At 41.9% G+C, this 27448-nt stretch overlaps 1 protein-coding gene across 1 annotated transcript; it reads right to left on the minus strand.

Annotated features, from left to right (window-relative positions):
* Positions 1–2822: 2822 nt before the first annotated feature.
* CCR6 (C-C motif chemokine receptor 6) lies at positions 2823–13931 on the minus strand. Its single transcript, XM_061471753.1, has 4 exons — positions 13831–13931; positions 13123–13177; positions 5481–5555; positions 2823–4566 (listed from the first exon to the last, which is right to left on the minus strand). Exons 1-4 carry the CDS (start codon positions 13929–13931, stop codon positions 3481–3483), a joined length of 1317 nt encoding a protein of 438 aa, XP_061327737.1. The 3' UTR covers positions 2823–3480.
* Between the last annotated feature and the right edge of the window lie 13517 nt (positions 13932–27448).

Consider the following 27448-nt stretch of genomic DNA (forward strand, 5'->3'; position numbering starts at 1 on the left):
CCCAGCTGAAGGAAGATATGAATTGTCTTCAAAGCTTATCAGCTACATCTTCTGTGTGTACGACATGACACAACACTGTATCTATACTTCTCTCTTTAAACTGGTATGAAATGAGGACCTGTATAAACCAAATCTTTTTCCTTCAAAAATAACCAATGGAATGCATGCAACAAAAAAAGCAAATTTCATTATGCACTTTCTATGCAGCGGACTACGCAGCTACCACAACATGAAAATAGTAAAAAGTAGCATCCATAGCAAGCTATGAAGTTACTATGAAAGAAACACTCAAGTTCCTATAAATCTGTGCTGTTTTCATGCCTTAAACTCCCAACCAACCCGTTCACCTGTCACTTCTGTTGACATGTCCTCCAAAGAATATCTGAGGGCCTATTAGTAGCATCCACTAGCCAATCTGCCACTGAACACTGAGCAGTGGGGTTTTTCTCTTTCACTGCTTTTGCTCTGAACTGGTCCTGCACTTTTACTTTACAGTAGATTTCACAAAAAAGTGGTAAGAATGTTTTGCATGTAAATGAAATTTTTAACTACCCGCACTTCTGGCCTCTAGTTGCACTCGAAATTTGAGCAAGAAAGCTAACACCCCATGTATTGGAGCTGCAGTTCTGCCTGTTCATCAGCCCCTTGAGAGCCCATCCTACGTTTCACCCTGTTTCTCCTAGATACAGGGTGATTGTTCATGGCAATTGAGATTTTGGCTGTACCTCAAAGTGGATTTTTAGCAAGACCTTGACAGCAGCACAATTCATACCTTATGTTCCACACATGCACCATGTTTCCCATTCCTTTAGCAACACTTCTCACTCACGATAATCAAGGGACAGCTGGGTACCTTTTCTACTTTAAACATTGTTTCTAGTGAGCACTTTTCCCTCCCACAGCACAGTGGCCAGGGAGCTCTGTTGCTTCCTGTGTGAGGCAGATACCCCATCACTGCCATTCCAAGTTGCCAGTGTCCCTCATGGTTACCAGGGGCTGGTAACCCATAAGGAAGCCTCCTCCATGGGTAAAAAATCCTTTGCAATGAGGGTGGTGAAACACTGGCATGGATTGCCCAGAGAGGTGGTGGATGCACCATCCCTGCAGACATTCAAGGCCAGTCTGGACTTGGTTCTGGGCAACATGGTCTAGTTGAAGATGTCCCTGCTCATGCAAGGAGAGGTGGACTAGACAACCTTTGAAGGTCCCTTCCAACCCAAATTATTCTGTGGTTCTATGGTCTCCACCGGACATCTGTCAGCAAGTTCTCCCCACAGGAACAGTGACAGGGTCAGCGACAGCGTTTTTGCCACCATCTCATCCCCCAGCTCCACCCCAGCAGCCACTTGTTCAGTGTTTGGATTGTTCAGTGGTTAAAGGCCAATGCAGGCATGGCAGCAGGTCCAGCAGGAGAGTGGGCATATGCTTTGGAGCCTTGCAGGGCTCTGCCCAAGAGCCACCATAGCGTTCACTGGGCTTCAGTCATCAACTTCCTACCCTAGGGCACACTCTTTCATGAAGCCTCTGAGGGAGAGAGCTATGCTGTTTAGATATGAGTGAAATTGCACTGAACGAGAGAATGTTTTCAAAGCAATACATTAGCAAGAAACTCTTAGATCTGAAGGCATGTTTTCCTTTTCAGTAACATTGTTTATTGATTGAATTCTCTTCCAGAATATCATCAGTGCTACATACAACGAATGCATGCATCTGCATTTACATGATTTTGTATCATATTAGTGCAGAAGTTGCTATTCAGTCATGATAAATATATGCAATCTTTATCACACCTGGTGCTGATATTTAAAAACCTCACACTGCACTGTAAAAAAGGATGGATTGCACCAGCCAAGGCAGTGCTAGTTTTGGCCATATCAATGCCTTTCCTCCAGGAATGTTCAGATCCAGCATTGACCTTCTTGGCCCTTTGGACTGCCACTAAACAATGTGGTTAGTAATCCAAGCTCTTCAGCTATGAACTTAGAACAACCAAGTTTAACAGCAATCTGCAAATTGCATTAATTTACACAGCATAGGAGTGCAATGTCCCACACAACAGCAAACCCAGACGTATGGTTTTTGCTCGCATCGCAGCAAAACTGTGGAGGACTGGCAGGTAGTTCAGCAGACTCCAAAGAGTGGTGCTCCTCTCCTCTCCTCCACCCTGCCCCTCTACCCTCCAGTTCCTGCTCCTGTCAATCTTGCCATCCCACCATGACTGCTACAGTGTGGTGAAGCTCACTCAATGACCAGAAGATCCACTGAGGATTTGCTGAAAAGTCATGGCTAGGTAGAACTAATTGCATTTATTATAAATATTCCTATACTCATAGGGAGTCAAATGCTGACTCAGTAAAAATTCTGATCGAATTAAGTCAGACTCTGTTCTTATTTATAGATATAGTCCTTAATAATTTCTGAAGCTAGTAACATAAATTTTATATATGCATATTTTGGTAGTAAATCCATTCCTAATGAAACTTCACTAATGGCAGCTAAATACCAAGAAATGCATCATGCTTTGTCACTAGTCAAGTTCCAACAGAAAGTGTTGGAAATCTTGCAGTTCTGTACAGTTTGCTGCCTTTTAAAAAGTGGAGTGTGAAATTCATCTAGAAAGAAATAACTTTTCACAAAGAGACCAGGTTACCAGCTATTCCAGAACTGGAATCCTGTGCCTAAAGATGAGAAGAATCTCCCAAGCAAAGCCCCATTCTCTGTTCATAAGACACTCTCAGGAGATATCATAAAACCTTTTTAGGGATATTTAAGTGTTCTTTTTAATTAATAATTTTCTTTTCTCCTAGTATTCTCTCTAGTAGACACTGTTGGCTTTGACCAGCCTTAGCCTTGGTTTAAGCAGGACCCGATGAGCAGGGGGGGAGTGTAGTGCTGGGTCTACAAGACCTAACACCTAAGACCAGCTATGCCAGCAGCCTTGAACCTGTTTGTTCACTTCTGTTTGTTTTCCTTGCCATACTTTGCTCAAAATGCCATCTCTTTAGATTAGTATTGTCACAGCGTGACCTGTCTGCAACAAAAGCAGAGTGTAGATCTACACTTAAATAGGATTTCCAGGAGAAGTAATTGACAGAAACCACATAAACATAAGTAGAATGAGCTTGGACATAGACTGATTCATTTGCTTAGTATTTTGGGGATATTTCAGTGATGTAGGACAGATGAAATGCAATTTTTCCTTAGAAAACAAGGGAGGTTCCTCTGCAAACTTCATTTTCCTGATAATTCTAACAGACTGCACTTTAGGAGACAGTGAATGTTAGAGAGGTGAATAAGAGTTCAATTTTCCATAGGACTGTGCTATTCTTTTATTGTAATTCTTTTCCTGAGAGGAGCTGTAGATTGTGGCAGCTCCCTTAAAGGTCAGAGAAGCCCAAATGACTTGCAGTCACAAGCAGTGACACTGGTATGGGTTGCTCAGTGAGAAGAGTCCTTCAGTAGTTATGTGTTCAAATTGTATTACATAGTAAAGGAAGACCCGTTGTCAGTGAGAGTTTCACTAGTCTGTCTTGAATGATAAATATCAGAGTTTGTCCTTGAACCACGCTTATAGTATTTCTTGTATCTTATGCAATATAGGTCCTTCATTATCTTCACAAAATAACTTCTGAACTTCACTCCAATAAATGCATAAAGCACAGGGTTCATGCAACAATGTAAAAATGCTATAGCTTCTGTGGTGTATTTCGCATAGGCCATTATCTTGTCACTTTCACAAGATTTGTCTATCTTGCCCATATTTATGGCTGTCACGAGAAGAACAATATTATAAGGTACCTGGCAAACTAGGAAAACCGCTACAATTAATATAATCACACGGATTGCTTTGTTTCTCTTGGAATTCTGAGCTTGTTGTAAGGATTTCACAATGACTGTATAACAAAAAATCATAAATATGAAAGGTACGAAAAATCCAAATCCAACTTGTAGACACAACAGCAGTGATTTCAACATTGTGCTTTCAGACATTCTATCAAATTTCTGATCACAAATCTCTTTGGTTTCATTGATGGAGAAGCTGTAACTTTCACTGTATAGGAAAGAGGAAGTAGAGATTAAAATTGATGATACCCACACAGCCAAACAAATGAGTTTACTGTATGCGAGTGTTCTTGCCCTGAGTTTAAACGACTTTGTTGCCTGTACAATAGCAATGTACCGGTCCACGCTGATAAAGGCCAGAAGCAACATGCCACAGCTGAAGTTGATTGCATAGATACCTCTGGTGATTTTGCAAATGAAATCACCAAAAATCCATTTATCGGTAGCATAATTCACTGCCCACAGTGGAAGAGTGAGAACAAACAATATGTCTGCTATGGCCATGTTGAGGAGGTACACATCCGTCATGGACTTGGTTCTTTCATATAAAGCAAAGGTCATCACTACGAAGATGTTACCAACTAAGCCGATGATACAAATCAACGAATACGCAACTGGTAGAAATGCTTTTGTGAAGTTCCTGACTTCCAGTTTAGAACAAGGTTGTGTGATTAGAGAAGCGTAGTCGGAATAATACTGATATTCTGAGGTGCATGAATCTGTCTGTAAAAGAAATGATCACCAGTTAATAGCAGAGGTATTAATCTCTAATTTCTATGTAGTAGAGGATAGATAACAAAGTCATAAAAATACAGTACCTTGGAAATCTTGATAGATAACAAAGTCATAAAAATACAGTACCTTGGAAATCTTTCAAAAATTGGTATACAATCATTATAGGGCGTGCTGATTTGAAATATAAGTGAAATTTCTCTTATGATAACTGTGATACTTTGATTCAGTCCTTCTCATGTCTATATCAAACTCATCTAAAGACAGTCCACATTACTTTTTCCTCCTGCATGTTTTACACTGTTTCCACCAACTACACAGTGAGAATTACAAATCACAAATTTGTAAAACCAATTACAAATACATTTAACACTGCAGAGGAGACTAATTCAGGAATTTCATAAAATCTGAATTAAAATATGAACATGGAGATAATCTTTTGGGGTGGACCAAAGGTTTCCACCTTAAAATACATTATGCAGGAAGGATTAGCCTGATGTCATAGAAGACCCTACAGTATAAAAGTCTGAATTTGAAGTTGGGGTCTAGACTTCCTTTAGTGTCACAGGATGGGAACAGGTCCTTCTAGCATGTTCTGCATTTCACACTAACGTAGCTTCTATACATCAAGCCCCAGAATGGTTACTTTTCTCCAGTTAGCTAGATAGGCAAACCAGGCAGGCTAACCTGAGACACACACCGCAAACACCAAACCTGTAGTTACATTAGCAGAGTGCAAGCAGAATAAAGAGTGTGACTTGACACCAAATTCTGCTGTCAGAAACATCTCCTCAGCTAATGACTCCTGCAATTAGGGCGTTTGAACCAGCAGCCTCAAAGAGCTGGGACTTCCAGATCCATTGCTTCATTGAGGTACTAATATAGTTTATCAGTTAAATACTTACACAATTCATTTTGGCAGTATGCTTCTCAGCCAGTAAACCGTTGAGAAGAACTTCAAAATACTTTCCCAAGTATTTCTGAAAAGAAAATAAAGTAGATCAGATTGGGAAAACAGCACAAGAAATGTGAGCAAGTAGAAAAAACACAATTGGAAATAGAACTTTCTTCAAAGAAGAATCTCATCACTTCAACTGTATCAACAATACAGAGGACCACCTCAACAAATCACACATTTCTGCAGCACAATGTACAGTTGTGGAAAGTGGCTGGTTTGTATCAGTATCATTAAAAGCACAATCTTACATACAGAATGTTTATTTATAAATGTAATAAACAATACATGAGAATATGTAACTCCTACTTAACGTTGACTTTGCACCACAAGAAATTAGAGTAGATTAAATTTTACTTTCAGAACTCTGTATAATGCTGGCAATCAGTGTGTTAAGGGAAATGCAGAACAAATATCCATAACAGTAATAGGGCACTGTGACTTTTTTGTTGGTTTTTTTTGCTCTGGCATTTTATAAGTGTGTCTCAGCACTTTTAACATCACATTATTTGATGTTTTTTATTACACTACTGAGGCAAAATTAGAGTGCCATGATTAATTGCATTCTACTGTGTAACACACAGACTGAGCACTAGCATTGTTTTTCCTTTGTTCAGCATTCAGGTCTTTGTGTTACAGACTGAACTCTATAAAAACAATTTATTTCTTCATCACTGTGATACTGAAGTATTTTACAAATGGTCATTAATTCGCACAACAGCCTATGGTGAGAAATTATTACTTTTATTCTGCAGGGAAGAAATGAGCCATTAGAGTAAGTAACCACTTGAAATGTTCAGTTTAAGATGCCTGTCCCCCCGTAACATCACTTTTAAGAGGGATTAGCATTAAGAAGGACTTCAGTTATGTAAAGGATTAAATCCATTGACTCTGGTTGCAGCCAAGCTCAGACTTCTGCAAATCATACTACAGAGTCTAAAGTCACAGACAGACAAAATGGAGAACATGCCATTGTTGGCTACATGCGGAAAGCTGGGCTTGAATGACTTGTTTAACCTTACACAGGAACCCATGGGCAGGAGATTTAGTTCCTTGGCATTCCCTTGCATGAGTTCAGTCCTCCTTTCCATCAGCTGCTCTGTGAGACTGACACATGCCAGCAATTCAGTAATTGCAGGGACTGGGTGACATGATTGCTAAGGCTGTGAATAACAGTTTTGTCTAGACTTTGTCTGCTTTTTGTTAGTTGTGCTGCTAGTTAGGAAGTGTGCACAGGACAACTTTAAGCCTAGCTAAACAAATCCTTCCTGTCTGGGAACTGCCTGAATTTAGAGAGAGAGAGAAAGATAATCTGTGAAAGTGGGGCAGATGCAGCCTGGATATAATTGGGAAGCTGGGGAGGAAAAGCACCGAACACCCTCCAAAAGCACAATGAGGATGAGACTCTCTATGATTCCTTCTGGGAGGCTGGCTCATGACAGAAGACCGCAGATGGGTGAAGAGCCATGCTATATGATTTTGCTTAAGCATCACCGGTTCTCTGGTTCTCTGCCCTTTAAATAAGTCTTTAACCACCTCTCCAGCTTCCTCTGCTGTTTTTTCAAAGAAGCTGATTTTCAGAAGCTGCAGGAATATGACAGCCTGAAAACACTTGAACACCTTCTGAAGCAAGCTTTAAACACTTTAAAATGTCTCTCATATGTAGAAAGGTAAAGCAAGCAGGTAAGTTGCGCAGTTCACCTGGGGCTGTTGTCCCCTCAGCCCATCTTCGTGCACCTCTAGTCTCCACCTGCTGTTTTACTGTCCTCTGACCTCATTCAACCAGATGCCCATGCCCTTGCTTTGTGTTTCTGTTACCCTTAGCACCTGGCTGCAGCTAGAGTAACTCTTCAGTGAGACAGCACTAAATGGGCACTTGTCTAGATTATTATTTTAGAAACTGTTATTTTATTGTTGTAAGAAAAATATCTTTCCAGGTATCCAATATCCGTATCTTTCTAGGACATACATGGTTAAAATATAGAAAGAGAGCCCTGAGAGCATATATTGTCTATAAAACAATCATTCTTCATTCCACTCAGCCAGATACTAGTATAACATGTAGAAGGAAGAAGACAGAGTGAAGGCATTTACAAGAAATGCCTGCAGCTTGCAAGCAGGGCTAAGAAAGGAGGTCTCTTCAGATTAGTACTGAAGAAGGGCTCTCTAGCCCTCAGAAGAGCTCAGCAGAAGCCTTCAGGGAAGAACAGCTACACATCACAGGAGAGCTCTGTGCTCTCCCTGATGCCATGGAAATTCACAGAGTCACCACCAGTAACACATTTATTCAGAAGAGGAGTTCCACTGTCCAGCAAACTTCATGAGGACAGTTGGTATGAGAGCAGTAGAAAAGGACTCAGCTGAAACCAGAATCAGATTTAGAACCTGATTTAAAGCTCTCAAGCCGATTTCCTTTTCTGAATTTGAAGCAGCATTCACTGAAGTTATTAAGAAGATGCACTTGCTGCAAAGGAAGTGGAATCAGAACTCTATAAACACTATTTTCTTTTCAATTTAAATCTTTCTAACAGTCTTTCAACACATACCTTTATAATTTATAATCTGCATATTTATGGCTTTATTTAGCATCAGTGTATTAGGAAATGATTTAAAATAAATTTCCACGTGTATATGGTTTGTGTGTGCTCTAACATTGTTCAAATGCTACCTATGGGCACATGTCATGCGTGTGGACACAAACATACTTATCTTCTGAATACTAAATATATAAGCCTTGCTTTTTTTTTAGCTTAGTATTTTTCCACTTTATCCACATTACTGTATTTCTTTTCACTATGAAAGCAATATATGAGTACTCAAAAGTAAGACTAAACTACAGTCTTAAATATGAATACATTATTTGAACTATACAAGCAAAAGACAATGGATAAAGAAAGACCTCAGCAAACAGACAGAATTCTATAAGGTTAAAAACTCAGTACTTGGAGGGAATCAAGAAATATTTTGTAAGCATTGCCCAGCATTGTAAGTGCACTGTGACTTATGTGCTCAGTTTAAAATATTGATCACATACACATACATTATAGATCACTTATTTTGTTTTGGTACTTACCAGATTTGAAAATGGTCTGAAGATCAGTGAAAGAGGATGTGTGACTCTGTTACATTCTTTTGTGGCTGCCTCAAGCACATTTACCATCAGCCTCCACAGGAGCACACTTTAATTTGAAAAACAAGAAATAACAGCAATCGTTAAAGGTACAGAATTAAATTGAAATAATTACCACTTCCTCCTGACAAGCAATAACAATAGCCTGTTTTTTTTACGTAAAGGAAAATATTTAACCTTATCTATGCTGGAAGCAAGCAAGCTGGAGGCAAGTCATTTAGTCATTAGGCTACCTATGACTAATATGCTAGCACTAGAATAATAAAAAGTAGGGTGCTAATTGTACTGTGCTCAGAACACAGCTGAATGATGGTCTATTTTTGCAAAGGGTGCACTTCATGTCATGCAGATGAGCAGTTTAATCATTAATTACTTAAATCAGCAAGATAACTTACAGTAGCTACTGTAACTGAGACAAGTGTTAGATACCAAATTGAATAACTGCTGGTTTTCTAAATAAAAACATAATAATCCGGTTTCTTTCAAGGTGCACATTGTCCAAACATTTTGTCTGAACTGTTAACATAAAATATGCAAGTTGAGGAAGGAACATGCAATTGTATTTGCCTGTTTGGCACAAACATTTGCTGTTTGTTTGCATGCTGCTTACGCCTATGCTTAAAGTCAGTTGGATCTAGACATGAAAATACTTTATTTTCTGATGTTTCTTTTCCAGGCCTTAGTTTCTGATAACTTAATGAAACTTAGATGTTGCATTAACAGGAAAAACAGAAATAGTAACAAACCCCTTCAAACTATCTATTTATTTTAGAGATTGTGTGTGTGAACTTTCAGTTGGAGCTTGATAGAGAGTTAGAGACCCCAGATGGCATTAATACAGACAGCCTTGTGAGATTAGAGTAAATTAATAGAATGTTGGAGCTAAAGAAATGCAAGGTGATAGATGTCATACAGATGTTTTCTAAGTTATGAGTTATCTCATGCTTTTAGTTAAATACTCAGCATGAATAACAGTCTTTCAGGTGAAGAATTCACCATGTAGGTGAACGCCCAAGTTAAAACTAGTTCAACTTACCTTCTCACTACGTTTTCTTTTGACCCAGCTAGAAAACCTGAACAGCCTTCCTTGCAGACACTTTGTGCTTCACTCTGTGGCAAATGGAAAGGTTTTTTTTCTTTTTGTCACAACTATATGAAAATCTGCATGCTATGCAAATGGAGCCCCCACATGTAGCTACTTTTTGTTCATATGTTAAAGCCCTGACAGAAAATCTGCTCTCATTTAGCTAATGGTTATTGTGGTTTCTCAAATCTCACCATGTTAGTTTTCTGCCACTACTAATTAAGGAAGTAAAATATTGAAAGATAAGGAAAACAAAACCATCATCTGGATTATTCCAGCACCCACAAGCTGCTTCTGGAATGACGTGGGGTTTTTTAAATTCTAAAAGAAAGTAAGCACGCACCCCCCACACACTGTTCCATCCTGCTTTCATGTTCGTTCAGTTAAATTTAGATCAGTCTAATCTGATTCAAAAATCTAGCCATCTAGCTGAGGTTCTAGTCTCTCCAGACTACAAAATATAAACTATTTATTTACATTCAGGTTATGTTACCTATTCTTTCCTTTTAACATAATCCTCCTATATTGTCAATATGTTTGGGTTTTTTTTCTCATTAATTCTTTAAAACTTCCCTCTTCTGTTTGCATCCTGCTTTTCATTCCCTGACAAACATGCCTTTTTTCTTCTTTTGTAATTTCTGTATTTAGTTATTTATTCTCCCTATTTCTTCCTCTTTCTTTGTTCAGCTTTTCTAGATTTCTCTTATTTCCACTTTTTGTGTTCATAATTTCTCTCCAGTATTGCATTTTGTAGCACCACTCACTTGCTTTCCCTTTGGTCTTTTTTTGTTCACACTTTCAGCCTCACTCCTAGCTGATTCCATCTATCACCTGGTGTCAGATGCAGCCCTCCTCATGCAGATGTTAGGGACTGAAATAACATGATCCCAGCACTGACTTCTGTCCCACACTGACTGCTATCCATCAAAGTTTTAATTACTTGATCTCCTCTGCCAAACCAGTTGGAGAAGACAGAGCCTTCTTAAAGGCTCTCTACAGGGCTTCTGCCATGGGAGCAAATAGGGCTCAGGGGATTAAATAGATGGTGGTTCTAAGTGGAGCTCTTGGGAAGGAGAGAGACTGCATAACCAGTGTTTATGTCTCACCGTTAGCCCAAGACCTGTGATTGCTCTTGTAAAACCTCACAACCTGCCAGTTTTCTTCAAACAATGCACTTGTTATTTAATTTGAAAATGGAGAAAAACTAAAAAGGATTGATGGGAAACAGTTTGCAGGTCATGTGAAAATGCTAAAGATTCAGATGTCATTTCTTCTTATACTGAACATGGAATTTCTGTGGGAAGAGCACAGTCATATGCAAAGCACTCCTCTGCTTCACTGCAGCATCATTTCTTAGAATCAGCCTAGCTCCAAACTGGCCTGGCTTCCAGAAAGAAGCGTAAAGAGCAGAAAGAGTATCCTCCCATTGATAATCACCGGCTTCAGAAGGCTGGTTAAAAATATTTTCTTGGAGAAAATGTTGGTGGAAACATAAGTTTTATACAAAAAATGGATGGATTTTTGATGGAAGTTTGTGTAGTAAAGATGCCAATTTAGAAAACACATCAAGATGCACAGATGAGTTATTATACAGTTGTTGTATGCTTTTATTCTCTTTTACAGTCTGAGCTTACAAATGAGACTACATATCCTAGTTTTGGTTAGAACAAGTAGGAAATAAGCAATATAATTCCATAGTCTAAGGTCTCACAGAAGCCTAGACAGGAAAAGGATTGGAATACATAAAGAGCAACAACCCCCACGAGACATAAGAGCAGCGTTTTCTAGTTAACACATTTCAATTTTTCATCAAAATGTTTCTGGTATAACTAAAGGTGTTCTGAAGGAAGAGATATGGTTTACTGAAATTACGATTTTTTCCAATATGTGAAACAACTTGAGCAGACAATTTCCTATTCTTTAATTTAAGAACTTTCAGCTGAATTACATTGTATTTGGTCTGTTTCCTACCATTGCCCTTCAGCTGCTTATCTCAGAGAACTTTAAGAACCATTTCTGGTGAAAGAATCTCCCAAGGTTATGCCAGAAGCAATGAGCTTTTACAGTGATGAACAGAATGATACAGTCCCTGTATTGCAGAAGGGCAATTGAATGAACATGTCAGAGGCCTGTAATCTCACTGATCTACCTTCCCTGACCACAAGAAATTTATATGTACCAGAAAATAAATGTCTGCTCCTGAAATACCAAAGGAGAGAGAAAAACGTGAGTGCCAGTCCCTTGTTCTCCACCATCTGCACAATGCAGTGGGAACAGATTTTCTTCCATTGTAAAGATCCTTTCTGAGGTCATGGAGGGAGAAAGAGGTTTCATTCCTATGTCTCTCCTGCCCAGGAGTTCCCTTTGATCCTGTCTGGGAAAACAAATCCATGAAACCAAGCCCACATTACTACAACAGTTGCACGATATGTCATCATGAGACCAAACTTAACACAGCAGCTACACTGAAAGGCTTAAAATCAGATTCTTGCTAAAATTGATCTAGTTTGGTTTTAATGAAATGTATTACAACAAAGAAGACAGAATATTGTAAAGTATTTCCAAGTAACTGCTGCCTTCTGAAGCAAATGGTCCCCTGCAAGAAAGTTCTGCTGAATTGCCTGCTAATGTATGACTAATTTACACTAGGCTGTAGAGGACAAGTGAATTTCCGTATCAGAAGTGCTGCAGACACAAGGCAAAGAAGCAAGCAGAGTTAAACATGCAGTCGCTGACATAATTTCTATGTTTTTGATGCTGTAGTCAGACCCTACCCGTTGTGGTTATGTTTTGGTTGTGTTTTGGGGGTGTTTTTTTTTTGTTTCTCACTCAGTTTCTCACACTGTTTCGTGCCTCATAGAAACAACTACCAAAGTAGTTTCTCAAAGCCTGTCATAAGCCTATACTCCCAAGCACTGACATTTCAACCTGAGTATGTTGAATTCATTAACCTGATTTCTTTTTAGAGTTAAACTTTCTTTATATGACTGTTTTTAGAAGAGACCCACACCATGGAATGCCCCAGTTACCTCTCTTTCCACAGCAGAGACCTTCATGGCCTGAGTAAGAGCTGAAAGAATTTAAAAGGCGCTTATATACCTAATGATGTAATTGGTCGTTCAGTATGGTAATTTCAAGGCATCTGGGATCCTGGCTCCGGCCTAAAAGCACAAATGCTTAAATGGAATAGTTAAGTATGAAATTGTGTCTGCACAATATGCAGCCACTGAATGGGCTCAATATAGGTCAAAGATTTCTTCCTTCTGGGTGGACCAAGAGGCAACATGTGTTTTTCAGCTCTGCCATTTTCCCAATTGTAAAGACAAATTGGAGTGGTTGGCTGGTCACTTCAGTGAGACAGCAACTCTCTCATTTTACCTGTACATCACGGTGCAGGCTGTAACCACTAACCACATCGCTGATCCGAGGCAACCTAGAGATAAACTCCCACAAGAGATTGCTCTGCAAGGAGGAAAATCTTCTAGGTCTTCTGCACAGTGGGAACTACTGTTTCTAAACAGGCACCACTGAGATATCACTTGTTCAGATTCATGTAGGAAGGCAGTTGTGTTCTAATAACACATCCTACCTATGATCAGGTGTGGATCAGTGAGATAACCAAGCACATGTTCAAATCATTCTGGTTTAAATAAGTTGTAAGTATATTGGACGCTTAACTCTTACTGCAGTCAATAGAAGCTAGGTATCTCAGTCTCTTTAGAGACTTGAGAGTACTCCTGAATTTCCACGTGGATTAGGAGGGAAAGCAAATTGGGGTGCTGTGCCAAGCAGATGACAGGGAGAGCAGTTGCTGGCACAGGATTCTCTGCAGCAAACAGCTAACACAGCTCTCGGAATTCATATTGCAGTGTACAGTGATAATTTCTCTTCCACTTCCCTTCTAAGAGCAGACAACTGCTGTAATCATTTGATCTTTAGGTCTTCATGCATGCAGTCACTCACTGGTGGTTAGTGATTTCATAAAATTGATTTTTCCACTGTGATTATACCCTGTTCTGGTGCCTGGAGCACTTCCTCTTCTTCCTTCTTCACCGCCCTTGGTATCTGCAGAGCTGTTTCTCTCACATTTTCTCACTCCTCTCTACGGCTGCAGCAGTTGTCGTGCAGGGCTCTTTCTCCCTCTTAACTATGTTATCCCAGAGGACATAGAAGGTGGCTATCACCATCACCAATGGGCTCAGCCTTGGCCAGCAGAGGGTCTGTCTTGGAGCCACCTGGCATGGGGAAAGGTTCCACAGCTTCTCACAGAAGTCACCAGTGCTTATTGCAGAGGGGATTGGACTAGATGACTATTCTATGATTCTGTGTTCCTATGATTGTGTTGTGCAGCACAGACATGTTCTTTACTGAAGGGAAAAAGCATGGGTGTATATGAGGACACCCTTGAGAAAGCTGGCAACTGATAGCTACCCATGCCCCCCCTCCCCAGGATGCCTCCAATTGAGGTTTGGGAAAGTGTGCTAATATTAGCCACTTCCTGCCTCACTGCAGCTTCCTCCCTCTCTGTCGACCAGGGTTGGCTAACATCTAATTTTTCACTGACCCACCACTCACCCCCAGTGGGCTTCAACCACCCTGAAGCTTTAGGGAATGTCACAGGTATTGCCACCTAGATGCTAGCAGGGACATCCTCACCAGGATCTGCAGCTGTGCCAATGGCTCCTCTCTGTGTCCTCACACAAAGCAGTCTTGACTCTCTCTGCTTCTTTCTACGACGAGGGACAAGGAAGAACTGATCTTAACATGCCCCCACAAAGTGCCTCACTTCAGAGAGGACCATCTGACAGATCTGTTTCTTTCACCCTCAAAGAATTCTTTCTGTGCATGTTCAGCATTGTTTGGAGTCAGGATGATACCCCAGCTAGGAATATTTGGGCCAGCAGTCTTGTTCTTTCATTACTTCACAGGGGCAATATTCCTTTTCCTATTTCAAAGCTTGGTTTCTCCCAGAATACTTCTGACTATTGCTAGCTTTCAGTGAATTGACACCTGGCCCAGCCGGTCGTTTTCATCTACCTGCTAAACAGTCATAAAGTAGAGAATTTTGCTGAAATAGGAAAGCAGCTGCCACTAATACAGGACTTTTGCTGCAGTTTTCCCAGTAATTTTATGTGATAAACACCATGTCTCAGCTGTGCTGGTGAAGGGGACAGACTCCTACCAACTGAGCTCAGACAGGAGGTTCCTGGAAGTCCTGAAGTAATCACTTGGGGCTGCTTAAAATATTTAATACAAACACAGCAAAAGAACTTGTGCTGTGATGCCTCACTTAATGTTATTACTGAGCTTAACTGTGAAATGAGAGCCACTGTAATTACCAGATTCACGTCCTCTGTTACTGAGATACTATTGCCTGATAACCATGAGCTACACCTCAGAATTCAGAAATTACCCCTGCTCTTCAGAAGTGGAACTGATGGCAGGATTAATGACTCAAAAACCAAATTCTTCTTACAGTATGGTGTTATGGAAGCAATTTATCTCCTTGCAAGTTCATCGTCATCTGAACCAGCTGCAAAGTTCCAGTACTCAGATGCTGAGGACCATCTTAAGAGCACAACGCAGCTGCATACGCAAGACTAATCACACAGTGCTGGCATAAGTGGACCAAGGAGAAAATTAAAGTTTGTTCCTCATAGACTGTTTCAAATAGGAAGTTCTGGGAGCAGAAGATATCTTGCGCTTAACCACTCTGTAGTCATAAAAAGAAGCATAGTCTGTAAGCCATGGTTGCTTAAGCAATAACATAGATTGCCACATCTAAAGCACATATCAGCTAGAAACAGTAACAAGGAAATGGTTACAAAAATGGTGATCGAGTAACCTGTACAGGAATATGCGTGTGGCTGGTTTTCACTGGTTATTTGTCATAACACCCTTGTAAGCTTAAAGTATATAATCATATAAGTTTATATGATTATAAACTTGTAAGTTTGTTGAATAAACGATTCTGTACCTCCATGGGGTCCGTGACATCATACACCACACTCAGATACTTCTCAGTACACGATGGTTGTAAAGGTAAAGAAAAGACTGAACTTCAGAAACTATCCCTCTGCTCAGATGTGCCATCTGCCTGCAGAACGTGAAGGAGAGACCATGCCGACAGCTGGAGAGAAGCCCTCAAACATGTAATGAAGATCCTTCCTGGTTAAACGAAATGAAAGGTAAGCATGAGGCCATTCCACCCTGTGACAAAAAGCTTGTGGGAAAAGCCAGTGATTTTGCTGTTCTCCCTGAAAGTTTTCTTACTGTGTTGCATTAACTTTTTCCTTTTCTGTCTCAGCTGAGTGCAACAGACTGGAAAAGGCAAGACGGAATGTTAGACTGGAAGTGTTTTAGAAGCAACAGGAGATCAGCGGTTATTGTTTACTCCTGCTGTGGAAGACGCCCCCTCGCTGAGGGCAGCTCAAGGTTTTACTTTAACAAGCTCCGCTCTGATCATATATTAAATAAAAAGCTGCTATTTGAGTAAAGCAAAAAGAAGCTTCGAAAGAGTCCAATTTGCTATAAGCCATGTACTGAGGATGATTTGTTTTGGAAAAGTCTTCAGATAATTTTCCATTAAGTTTAAATCTCATCATTCTAATAATCGGAAAAGATCAGAATCAGACTTGTTTCTTTTAATAATTAGTCATAAATGCAGAGGTTGCTCGCTGTCTCTAACTTTATCTTGTTATATCTGACATGGTAAGATCCTATGTTAAACATCTTTAATCTTCTCTTGTTCTGCTGCTCTGCAAAGCCCAGTGTTTTTTAGTCTGTGTTAGAGTACCTTAGTATCCAAGGCTTTGAAGCTCTTCTAGACAGCAGCTTATTCCTGGGGTAGCTGCCAGCCTGCTCTCTCAAGGTGGATCTTGTCTTTCCCTATCCCGCTCAAATCCTTTAAGCTTCAGACTAGAGTCTGAAGCACTGCCCCTGCACGAGGACATCAAAGCATTTCTCTGGGGTGCCAAATTCTGCCGAGCAGCCCCTCCTGAGTGTTTAACTTCTCAGTGTGCCTGGTTCGCCCGTCTCCTTCCACACCACCACAGCTTTAATGTTTCATTCTACCCCACCAAGACTGCAGGCCTTTACTGTTGAGCTTTTCAGGAATTACTGTGTTCTTAGTGGGAAACCAGATCTTCTGCTTGTGTCGAAGGCAATTCAGGAGTTTTCTTCCAGCATCCTGAGAAGACTAGCAGAGATATTAGCCAGGCCTCCTATACACAAAAGTATGTCAAACTGACTTCAATCCCATCAGGAGCCTGTTGTCTTTCTCCTCTCCAAATTGCTGTAAAGGCTAGGATCATCAATAAGGTTTCTTTTTCTTTTAAGCCGTAGCACTGCAGCCTCTTCAGACCTATCCCATACTGAAACAGCGGGCCAGCTGCAAACCAGCTCACTTTCAGCAGGGAGTCATTGAGTTGCAATGACAGGCCGTTGTTCTGGGTCGTAAAGGAAGAGAGTGACTGAACAAGCATGGGAGAAAGTCCACTGGTGGTGCTGGGGGATGTAATGAATTTCATAAGCTGTACAGTCTGAAAACCTGCCAGGCTGCAGCAGGTCCATCCATCCGCATTTTACAGATGAGGACTTTGCACACAGACTCATTAAGCAGCTTACCCAGAGTCACCCATGAAGCCTGTAGCAGACCCGTGAACATACCTTGGGAGACACAGGTCAGTGCCATAAGGGACAGAGGGTCATTCCTTGGACCACATTTGGCCAAAAGTCACTTCTCCTAGTGCTGGGAGCAGAGGTGGATGGTGGGAGCACAGCTGCAACAATCAGGATCACAGTGTTGCTCTGCAGAAACAAAGTGCAACTGGGAGATGAGGAGAAGATGGGATGAGCAATGGCAATGCAGAGACAGCTACAGAGGGAGAGGGATTCAGTAGGAGACACAGGGGAATAAAGGCAACAAAGTTGGTGAGGAAAGTCAGAAAGGAAACTGAAGAGGAAACAGACTGTATTCAAAGGGAAGGTGCTTGAAACAATCAGTCAAAGGACTTATTAAGCCACCATCTTATGCAGTGGTCAGCATGGCTAAGTTCCTGGTATGACCAGCCTTGGGAATAACAAAAGCAGAAGGCATTTCTGAGAACAGCGTTTTTTACCTTTCACAAGCCTTAAAACTAATGTGAAGGAAGAGCACCCCAAACTCTTGCTAACACCACTGCACAAATTTGACAGTGAGGAAGGCTCTGCACCACACAGCCCGAGTATGCCTCACCATGCTACACCAGGACTTCAGCACTGGTCCCATACTGCATCACCACTGACTCCAGTTCAGAACTGACACCAGTTTAGGCTCCAAATACACAGCAGAGGATCCTCTACTGTCCTTCACTGCTCCTTTCTATGCCTAACTGAGACCAGATACGAATTTGTGCTTCTTTATGTCCAGTTTTCTGCCATAGAGATTAACACAAGGTTATAAGGGACATCAGTGTCCCCACACTTTTCCATTTAGGTAGGTTTAATATCACACAGTTACATTCCCCTTCTCCAGTACAACCAGGTGCTCACTGGGGACCCTCTTCTCAGCATCTTGTGCTGGTGGGCAATACCTGGAGTGGCAAAACTCCTGGCTTCCCCAGAGTTCTGGCAGATTCTCCATGCGAGATTTTTCTGCACAGCCACATCTTTGAGATGGAGTATTCTATGAAATATCATATTTGTTTAAATAGTGACCACAGTTCACTAATGATCATTCCAAACAACTGTGTGGTCCAGGCTGGTAGCAAACAACAAAATCCTGTGGTTTTAGATTAAACCCTGAGGTTATGAACAAAAGCCAGGGGAGGAAAGGGGTAGCCATGCTCCAGGAAGCGGTCTGTCATTACCTAGGTGGTAAACTTATCACAGCACAACTTTTGGACTCCTCTACTCTTGAACCTAAGATGAAGAAAATAAGCTCTGACTCTGATTGGGTTTGCTGGGCCGGAATGGTCTCTTTCATGTTCTTAGCTGTTGCAAGTTTGTTTCAATTTACTTCCCCAATGCCTCATGGCAGCACAGGGAGGATCAAGTAACAGTAAAATTATTCATTAGCACAATTTGGATCCAAAAACAGTTGACCTGAGCAAAAGCACAGAAATGACAAGAAAATGTACAGATGCTATCGGTTGCAAAAGACCACGCAACTGAACAGCCTTCAGTTTGCTTCCTGTGACCAGCAGATCCTTGGTGACCAGTAAGAACAGTTATACAAAAGCGTGAGTCACGATGCATCCTTTTCTCTTTTTCATTTCAAAGACCACAAAAGCAAACCACAGTGGGAGAGGAGCAACCAAAACAGAAAAAAGGCTGCTCTGCAAGGTTTCTCGTTCCGTGATGCATGGGTAATTGGCCTATATTTGTGACCTCATTTTTCTCTCAGGTTTGTATCTGTGCTGCAGAGATTTGATCCTTTGGTACAAAGCCTGCACTGTGCAGGAGCAGGAATGGTCAGTGCTGGGTACAGTGACCATTGAATGAGGTGCATGGCCCCCTGACTTTAATGCTTTCTAACTTCCACATGGCCCTAAGCCTGAACCGAACCTTAAATGCTGCTCTTCAGCAAAGGGACGAAAGAAGATGTAGAAAGAGACAAACACCATCCTCGCTCAGGCACCTCGTTCTGAATTGCACCCAAAACCCCAGGCTGATGGGTAGAGCAAAGCCCCTGGTGTGGAGGAGCCGGCTGTTGCTGGCTGTGGTGGTGAACATACACTGTGGCGCAGGAAGAGGACCTCTGTGGTTCTGCTCCTACCTTTAACAAGGGAGAGGGGAGTAACTGACATTTATGGAGCTGCCCCTGAAAATCATGTGTTTCAGGGAAAGAACAGCTCTTTACATGGTCTGCACTGCAGACAAGCCATGCCTGCTCTGTGCGCTGCTGGAGCTGTTGGGTTATGAGTTATTTCTGTCACACAAAAATCAGTGGGCCAAGTTATGAGGTCATATAGTCTATGCATGCAGCTACAGGCATGCAACTCTTCATCTTCTCCCAGCAAACATATTTTCTAGCATGTCCCTTACAGCAGGCCACTGCCAAAACCAAGGTCCACCTTCTAGATTGTTGTTTACTAACAGTATTCTGACTTTCTGCTTCAAAACCAGAGTGCTCCTCCCAGTTAACCTCTAACATGCTGCTGTTACCTCTTCAGGCTTTCTAACTTTTAACACAAATGAATCCCTACATCTGCTGCTCCGTGACCTAAATTACAGCAGTCAGTAGCTGCTTCACTGCCAAGAAGACAGGCATGCGCCCCAGGGAAGGGAGCACAGCTCCAGCTCCCTTTGGCATCGCAAAGGGAGTTTCCCACACCAAGCCGTGGCTCTAGTGATGGCTGTGGGTACTCTCACTGTCTCAATGAGCTTTACTAACTTGCTCTCTGCTACCACCCCTTGCCTTCACAGCTTCACTGTTCTTTGGGCTAGCCTCAGTTCATCGGCTTGTGCTTGATTTCTTCTTCTTTGCATAAACTGCATTAGCTTGGCTTCCTTCAGATTAGCATTTGGCCCTCATTTCCACCTGGTTTTTAGTACCTCTTTCGACTCCTTTTCATCTTTCCACAGTTTAGCTTAATTTATTTCGATATCTAATGCAAAAGGAGCAGAAAGCTACTGCGCATTAACATCACCCTAGTTTTCCTACCCTAGTTTTTCTGGTTAGATGAGATCTATGGACCCAATGCATTCAGGTTTTTTGTCTGGTACTTCCAAGTCCTTCAAATGAAGTTCCAACAAATTAGCACACACTGATTGAAACCAGAAACTAGTGGAAGAGGAGGTATTAATGAATTTTAATTTCTCTGTCATGGAAGAAGCCCATGAGAATTTGTCTTATTTCTCTTTGGAAACATCAGATTTCTAACATCAGCACTTCCCTGTGTCTGTAACCACACTGGGCAAAAACCTGCTTAAAATTCAGACTTTCTCATAGTTTTTTTGAACAGTTTCTGTAAAGGTGCCTAATCTAAAAATTCACTTAGGGTTTAATTAACCTAGTCTGCTGACTGAGTACAACTGAGCAAAACCACTTTTGCAGTGCTGCACTTAACAACAGCTGGGGGGGTTGTTGCTTTTGTATGGCAGTGTGTTACTTAAGCCTACAATCTGTTCCCAAAAGAATTAACTTTCCCATTTCTTCCATTAATGCATGTTAAAATATAAAGCTTACGCATACATAATTCTAATCTCCAGGACTGCTTTAGTCTCTGAAAACTAGAACTAATATTTTGGAATTTCTTCTTGGTCTGCTTGAAATCTTTTTAACTACTTATCTCCCAATTTTACCAGTTTCCTTTTAATGAGCAGAGCAGAGCCCTCCTACTTTACAGTTCTGAGGAGATGAAGAAAACATCAGTCAATGTGTCAGCCACTCATTTGAGCCACTTATCACTATAAAGGTGCTTTTAATTACAAAGGTTGCCAGAATAATTCTGTAAAAAAACAGCCTCTGTAAAACATTTCTTAGGTAGGCAAATACCACACTGACTTCAAGGAAATGCATGCTTCAAGGTTTTACCTAAATTCATCTCTAATTCATCCACAAGCCAAAATTATTTAGACTGTTTCAATCTTCTCTTTCAATGTTTAATCATGTTTAGAAAGGATTGGAAACACTGCTTAGGAAGGAGACAGGAGAGACATCGCTGATCAGGGGCAGGCATGGCTGAACGACTGTTTTGCACACAGCCATCCCCTTTAGTCCCCTTTGCCATCTGTTTGACCACACTTGCTCCTCCAAACCACCATGATCCCTCCTTTTTTCCCTTTTAGGTCCTGGTCCTAAACATCTCCTAGCAGGAAGCATGCACTCCCCAAATGGTCCTCCCCAGCATCCCACCACCAGCCCATGTAGGTCCCTCATCCCATGGGGCACCATGGGATGGTGCCTCTCCTGGACAGCCCGGGGAAGAAACAGGGGGCTTCAGGAGCTCCAGTTTGGTACTGGGGTCTCCCTGCCCTTGCCCCTCTGCATTCATAAGAGTTGAACATTAATGCTATAGACTAACATTCACCTACTAGGCGGACTGTACCATCCACTCTCCTCACACAGCAATTCCCAGCCACGTTTCATCTCCCAGGCAGGCTGTGCTCTGAGCAGGAGTCTTGGTGCCTCTGAGGGGCTTGTTAGCCTGTGTGGCTGAGGTGTGCTGAGATTCGCAGCACCACGCCTCAGGAAGGGAGCTGCAGGATCAGAGGAGCCCACAGCAGTGACCACTGGACCTGCAGGAGTTACCTTGTTCTGTCCTTTCCATTTGTGGAGACGAGCTTTCAATCACATCATCTAACACAAAACATGAGAATTATGTCCCTAAAAGATAACGTGAACATCAGTTTAAAAGAGATTCTGCCGTGATCACCTAAGCAAAAAAAAAGCTACTGGAGACACTGCTCTGCTGCACACCACCCCTTTCCCAACATTGCCTCTTGCAGCATGCCCTGAAGGACATCTGCCAGCCCAAACAGACCGTGTTGTGAGCATGAAGTGGAAGTTTTCCATTTCAGAGAAAAATAAGCTGAAGAAGGTTCTTGCTATGAAGATGCATGTGATGATAGCTGTACAGGGGAACTGTGCAAATGACCTGATTTTACTACCTTGTATCTGCTGTGGTTACCCCATAGCACAGAGCAATTAAAACAAACCAATTAAAGATGCCAGGGAATTGAAAAACAACTTCTAGTGATCTTGTGGCTTGGTTTTTAAACACAGATCCAAGTGTAAGGATCACCTGCAGTTACTCACACAGTGCACCATCTAATTATGTTCTAACTTCACCATTTGTAAGAGACTCTTTCAACAACACCATTATAGCAGAGTGGATGTTAAACTACTATATTTGCAAATGCTGGCCTTTCTTCGTGGGACAGTCTGTGCACACATGAAACACAAGCATCAATAAACGTAGCAAAATTGTTTCTACATGTAAACAAGGTAGTTTGCATGCACACAGGCAGCCAGATGAAGTCTGTCTATCCCCATAGTAACTCATCTTCCATATAAAGGTCTGGTTTGGTAGAATGGGATAATTTAGGTTGAAAGGGCTCTCTGGAGCTCCAGCTGCCTGCTCAAAGCAGACTTAACTTCAAAGCTAGATCAGGTTGCTCTCTATCTGTCCATTTGAGTTTTGAAAACTCCGGAGATGGATAATTCACAACTTCTCTGAGCCCATGCTCCTGGACTATCCTCATTGTGATTTTTTAGGCTTTATTTCATGTACTCAGCTGGAATTTCTGATGCAATTTGACTGGTCCTTTCATTGAGCACCTCTAGGAAAAGCCCAGGCCTGATTTCCATACTGGCCCCCCCATAAGCATGTAAGACCACAGTTTAACCACTCCACCTCTACTTTCCCTTGTACAGACGGAACAGCCCCAGCTCCTCATAGGACACATTCTCCAGCCCCATCACCATCATCTGGCCACTCCACTGGACTCTCTCTGTTTTACTGGCATCTTTTTTACCAGGGGAGCCCAAACTGAACACAATACTCTGGGTATGGTCTCACAGGGAAGGGGATATAGGGGAAATAACCACTTGCCTCATCCTGCTGGCTACACAAGCATAGCCACAGGCTGACTCACTCTTTCAGGCTTTCACTTTTTGCAGCTTCTCCGAACCCCTCTTCTGCAAAGCTGCTTTCTACCCGGCCCATCTGCCCAGTCTGGTTACATAGATGCTCTAGGAGAATTTGGCTAAAGTAAAAAAAAATGACATCCACAATCACCCTCAGAGCCACGACAGAAAGTGATCACATTGGTCAGTCACAATTTGCCCTTCATAAACCCACACTGCCTCTTCTCAGTCACCTTATTTTCTTTCATGTACTTAGAAATGGCTGCCACAAGGACTTGCATCCCAGGAACTGAGGTGAGGCCAACTGGTTTCTACCTTGCCAGTTCCTTTTTCTCACCTTTTTAAAAGCTACCTCAGTCTTTCTTTACCTTCATCACTAGGTCATCCCCTTCCATTCAGCAGCAGGCCCACATTTTCTTCCATCTTCCTTTTACTGATGTCCTGCTTGAGGAAACCTTCTTGCTGCCTTCACATCCTTTGCTAGTTTCAGCTTCAGCCAAGCTTTCATGTCTCTTGTACCATGCTTGTACGCCTGTACAGTTCTATGTCCATCCCCTGTAGCCCATCCTCACTTCCACTTTCCACACAACTTTTTGCTTTTGAGCTTAGCCAGGAGTTTCTCAATAAGCCAGTCTGTCTCCCTGCTATGCCTACTTGTTGCTTTCCATACCGGAAGGCAACCAGCTCTGGCCTCCTTCAGGTTCCTGGACAAGAGAGAGTTCACTTCCCTGAAGCCCATATCTGTTCGTTGGCCACTTGTTTTCCTCTCTGCTCTATTTTTAACTCTGTCATCTCATGGCCACTGTAGCCAAGGTTGCCATTGACTATTGCATTTGAGCACTTCTTATTCCTTGGCAGCAGATCTAGAGTACCGATCTAGAGTACCTCTCTTGGTCCCAACCTGTTGTGAACCCAAGTAAAAGAGAGTCCCTAACACACTCTAGTCTCCTGACTTGTGTTCTGCCATGTTGGCCTTCCTGCAAATTGGAAGTGGTTAAAAAACCCCATGAGAACCATAGCACGCAATCAGGAGACTTCTTGAAAGTGTTTAAGGAACGCTTCATTCTCTTCCTTTTCTTCATTGAGTCATCTGTTGCAGGTGCCTACCACAATATCCCCTTTATTAGCCTACGTTTCAGCCTTGACAGCAAACTCTTGGTGGACTCTCAGGGTTTTCTCTATTCCAATTATACTCTGCACATTCACACTACTCCTCTATAGACCTTCCCCCTCCATTTTAGTTCTGTGCCTGCCCGTTAAAACTTGTGTCCATGCATTGTAGCACTCGCTCATGCAAGCTCTTCTACCATGTGTTGTCATCCCGGCGATATCACAGCTTAATGACTGCACAGACTGCCTCATTTTCTTGTTTATTCCATTGCACATTTGTGGAAAAGAACCTCCGATTTCCTGCAGTGAGGGATGTCCCTCCCTCAGACTCTCCCGTACGCGCTACCTGCAGGCTTTGGTGTCCACAACCAACAAACCTAGTTTAAACTCCCCACAAGGCTAGCAACCCTGGCAGAAAAGATAATAATCTTCATTAGGTGCATCTTGTCTTTTCCTTGCAGACATCACTCCTCAGACAGAAAGCCCTGCCTGTGACAGTATGCAGACACATACTAGAAACGGGCTGAAGCAAGGAACAAACAGGTCTGATGGGCAGAGGGGTGCCTTCATCCCTCTGCAGAAGTTCCTGACTACTGTTTTCTGTCACTTTCTCTCAGCCTCACTGGCTCTGACAGCATGGCTAGATGCATCTCCTGCCAAAACTCATGCCCTGTCTTCCTATCAGGGCTCTAAAGATCTCTCTGTAAGCACCTGCAACTGGAAAAAAGTTTTCTTGCTTTTTCCTCCACAGAAATTCCAGCCCTCCCCTGGTTAAACATTGCCTCTGGCCTTCCCCTTCTTCCACGCAATGGGGGATTGGGGTTCTTGTTTTTACAGTGGCCACAAAGTACCTTTGCCCTTCTGTTGGCATTCCTGATGCCATCCATCCTGCTTCACCTAGCAGCGCAGTGTCCCCATCAAAGCACAGCTCCAGCAGGTGAGACTTCTGTGACCCCAACCTCTAAGAAGCCCCAGGCACTCCCTGCACCTAGACAGCCACATGCTCTTCAGGGTTGTGTCTGGGTTGAGGTATCCCATATGCTGGGGTAGTTGATCTTGCTAGTTCTAAGGACTGTCTTGCAGCTCATCACCGTGTCTTCTACTGGTCTCAAACACCATCTATGGCATTACTGTTCAATTTCTTTCACCAACTCCTGTCTATTTGCACAAGCTAGTAACAGTGACCCTCAGGTGTTAAAAAAGATGAACACAAGCCTGCTCTGCCCCCCTGCAGCCAGCAGGCACCCTCTCAATCTCTCACGTCCTAATTGCATTTCTCCCATCTTATGAATGCTGGCTGGCTCCCCTCAGGTAGGCTGCTTCCTCATGCACTACACACTGACCAGGCAAGAGGAGCCTAACACACCTGCCTTGTCCCCATCAGATTTCCTGCTCAGTGTGCAATCCCTCACACTGCTTTTTTTTAACCAGCTGCAGTTCATTCAACTTGTAAGTATCAGGTCTGCATTTCTTTTCCCGCACTGTGCTTACAAAGCTTTAAAACACCGTTTTGAGGAGCTTACAAAGCATGCTGTTCCCCTAGGTCAAGTGACAGGGCAAAAACCTCAACACAGAAAGCAAACATGCAATTTCTGGAACAAGGCAAGTATTCCCCAAAATACCCTTTAATTATATGCTCAACATTGCTGCGATCTCTCTACTGTTCCTCAGATACTGTATCCAGACAATGCTTGAGGACTGCTCTAGTACAAAAGAATGACTTTACATCCTTTTCCTGTACTTATTCATTTATTGACTATTTTCCCCCAAATAGTACAACGGACTTAACGAAAGTGATACATTTTGAGGCCTGAGAAAGAACAGGCACTTCTTGGAACAGCAAGGTATATACTTATGTTTTGCCCTCTGAAATATATTAAAAAGAATAAGTGATTTGGGAAAAGTTACACAACAACTATGAAACTGTGGTCGATGCTAAAACATTATGAACATATTCCAAAATGACACATTGCATACACATTTTTCCTATTATCCTGTATTAAAAGGATAAAAATATATACAAAAATTAATCACAGCAGCGACAAATGTTAGCACTCCAGTAGACCAAAAACAGAAACTGTATGCTAGAGGTTACTGGGCTGCTGGGATTTAACTCCCCCCCCCCCCCCCCTTTAATGAGGATTTAATACCATTCATGACATAAACAAAAGAACTGCCACTTTTTAATACCCATTGCATTTGACAGTTTCAATCTTCGGGTATCTCAGTGACCTTGAAGAGCCCAATTCCTTCTTTTTGGTAGAAATCCAAGACAGTCAGTCTTATCTTGCAAGTTTTATTTTCGCAGTGCTGAATTAATTATAGATTGCCTGTAGAGGTAGCTTCAAGATGAATGAGATCACTTAGAAATCTACCAAACCCACAACTCCTGCAATTCAGTTCAACTTCTCTTTTGGCTCTACCTGATAATGAAAACACCAAACCAAAAAGACCTATCAAAACCAATTCATCTGGCATTCATTCCTGAAATGAACATGAAGCAGTCATGTTGGCTGCTGCGCAGACAGTGCTAAAGAAAACAGAAGTTTGTTAGCTTTTAGCTACAACTGAACTCTCCACAGATGCATTCTCTTTCCAGAGAAGAAGGCTAGCTTTGTAGAAAATATTTCATCAGTGAAAATTACAATGCTAAAAAGCAAATGAAGTAGTAGCCCCCCTTCTTTATTATCATCACTCAACCACCTTATCACTTACACGGGCATATAAGTTGCCTCAAGAGTTAGATATATTGTGTAAATAAGGACTAAATTATCAAACTAGTCTGAAGCTGAGAATGCTTTAATTACAGCTGATGAATATATCACTTATGAGGAAATTTTATCAGATGTACATGGTTTCTCACTTTGCTTAAAGAAAAAAAAAGGAAAAAAAGACAGGTGGAATACAGTAACTTCACTACAAAAATTAAGACAGGTATGTTTTCATAATCCACTCTCATTACCGTGTTAATAAGGAACTGTCAGTCGTAGGTTAGTCCTGAACTTTTTACTTCTGGAAATC

Source organism: Pezoporus flaviventris, unplaced genomic scaffold (assembly GCF_033815535.1).
Source record: "Pezoporus flaviventris isolate CSIRO_AGI_PZ_B2104156 unplaced genomic scaffold, CSIRO_AGI_Pfla_v1 ptg000066l, whole genome shotgun sequence".
NCBI lineage: Eukaryota > Metazoa > Chordata > Aves > Psittaciformes > Psittacidae > Pezoporus > Pezoporus flaviventris.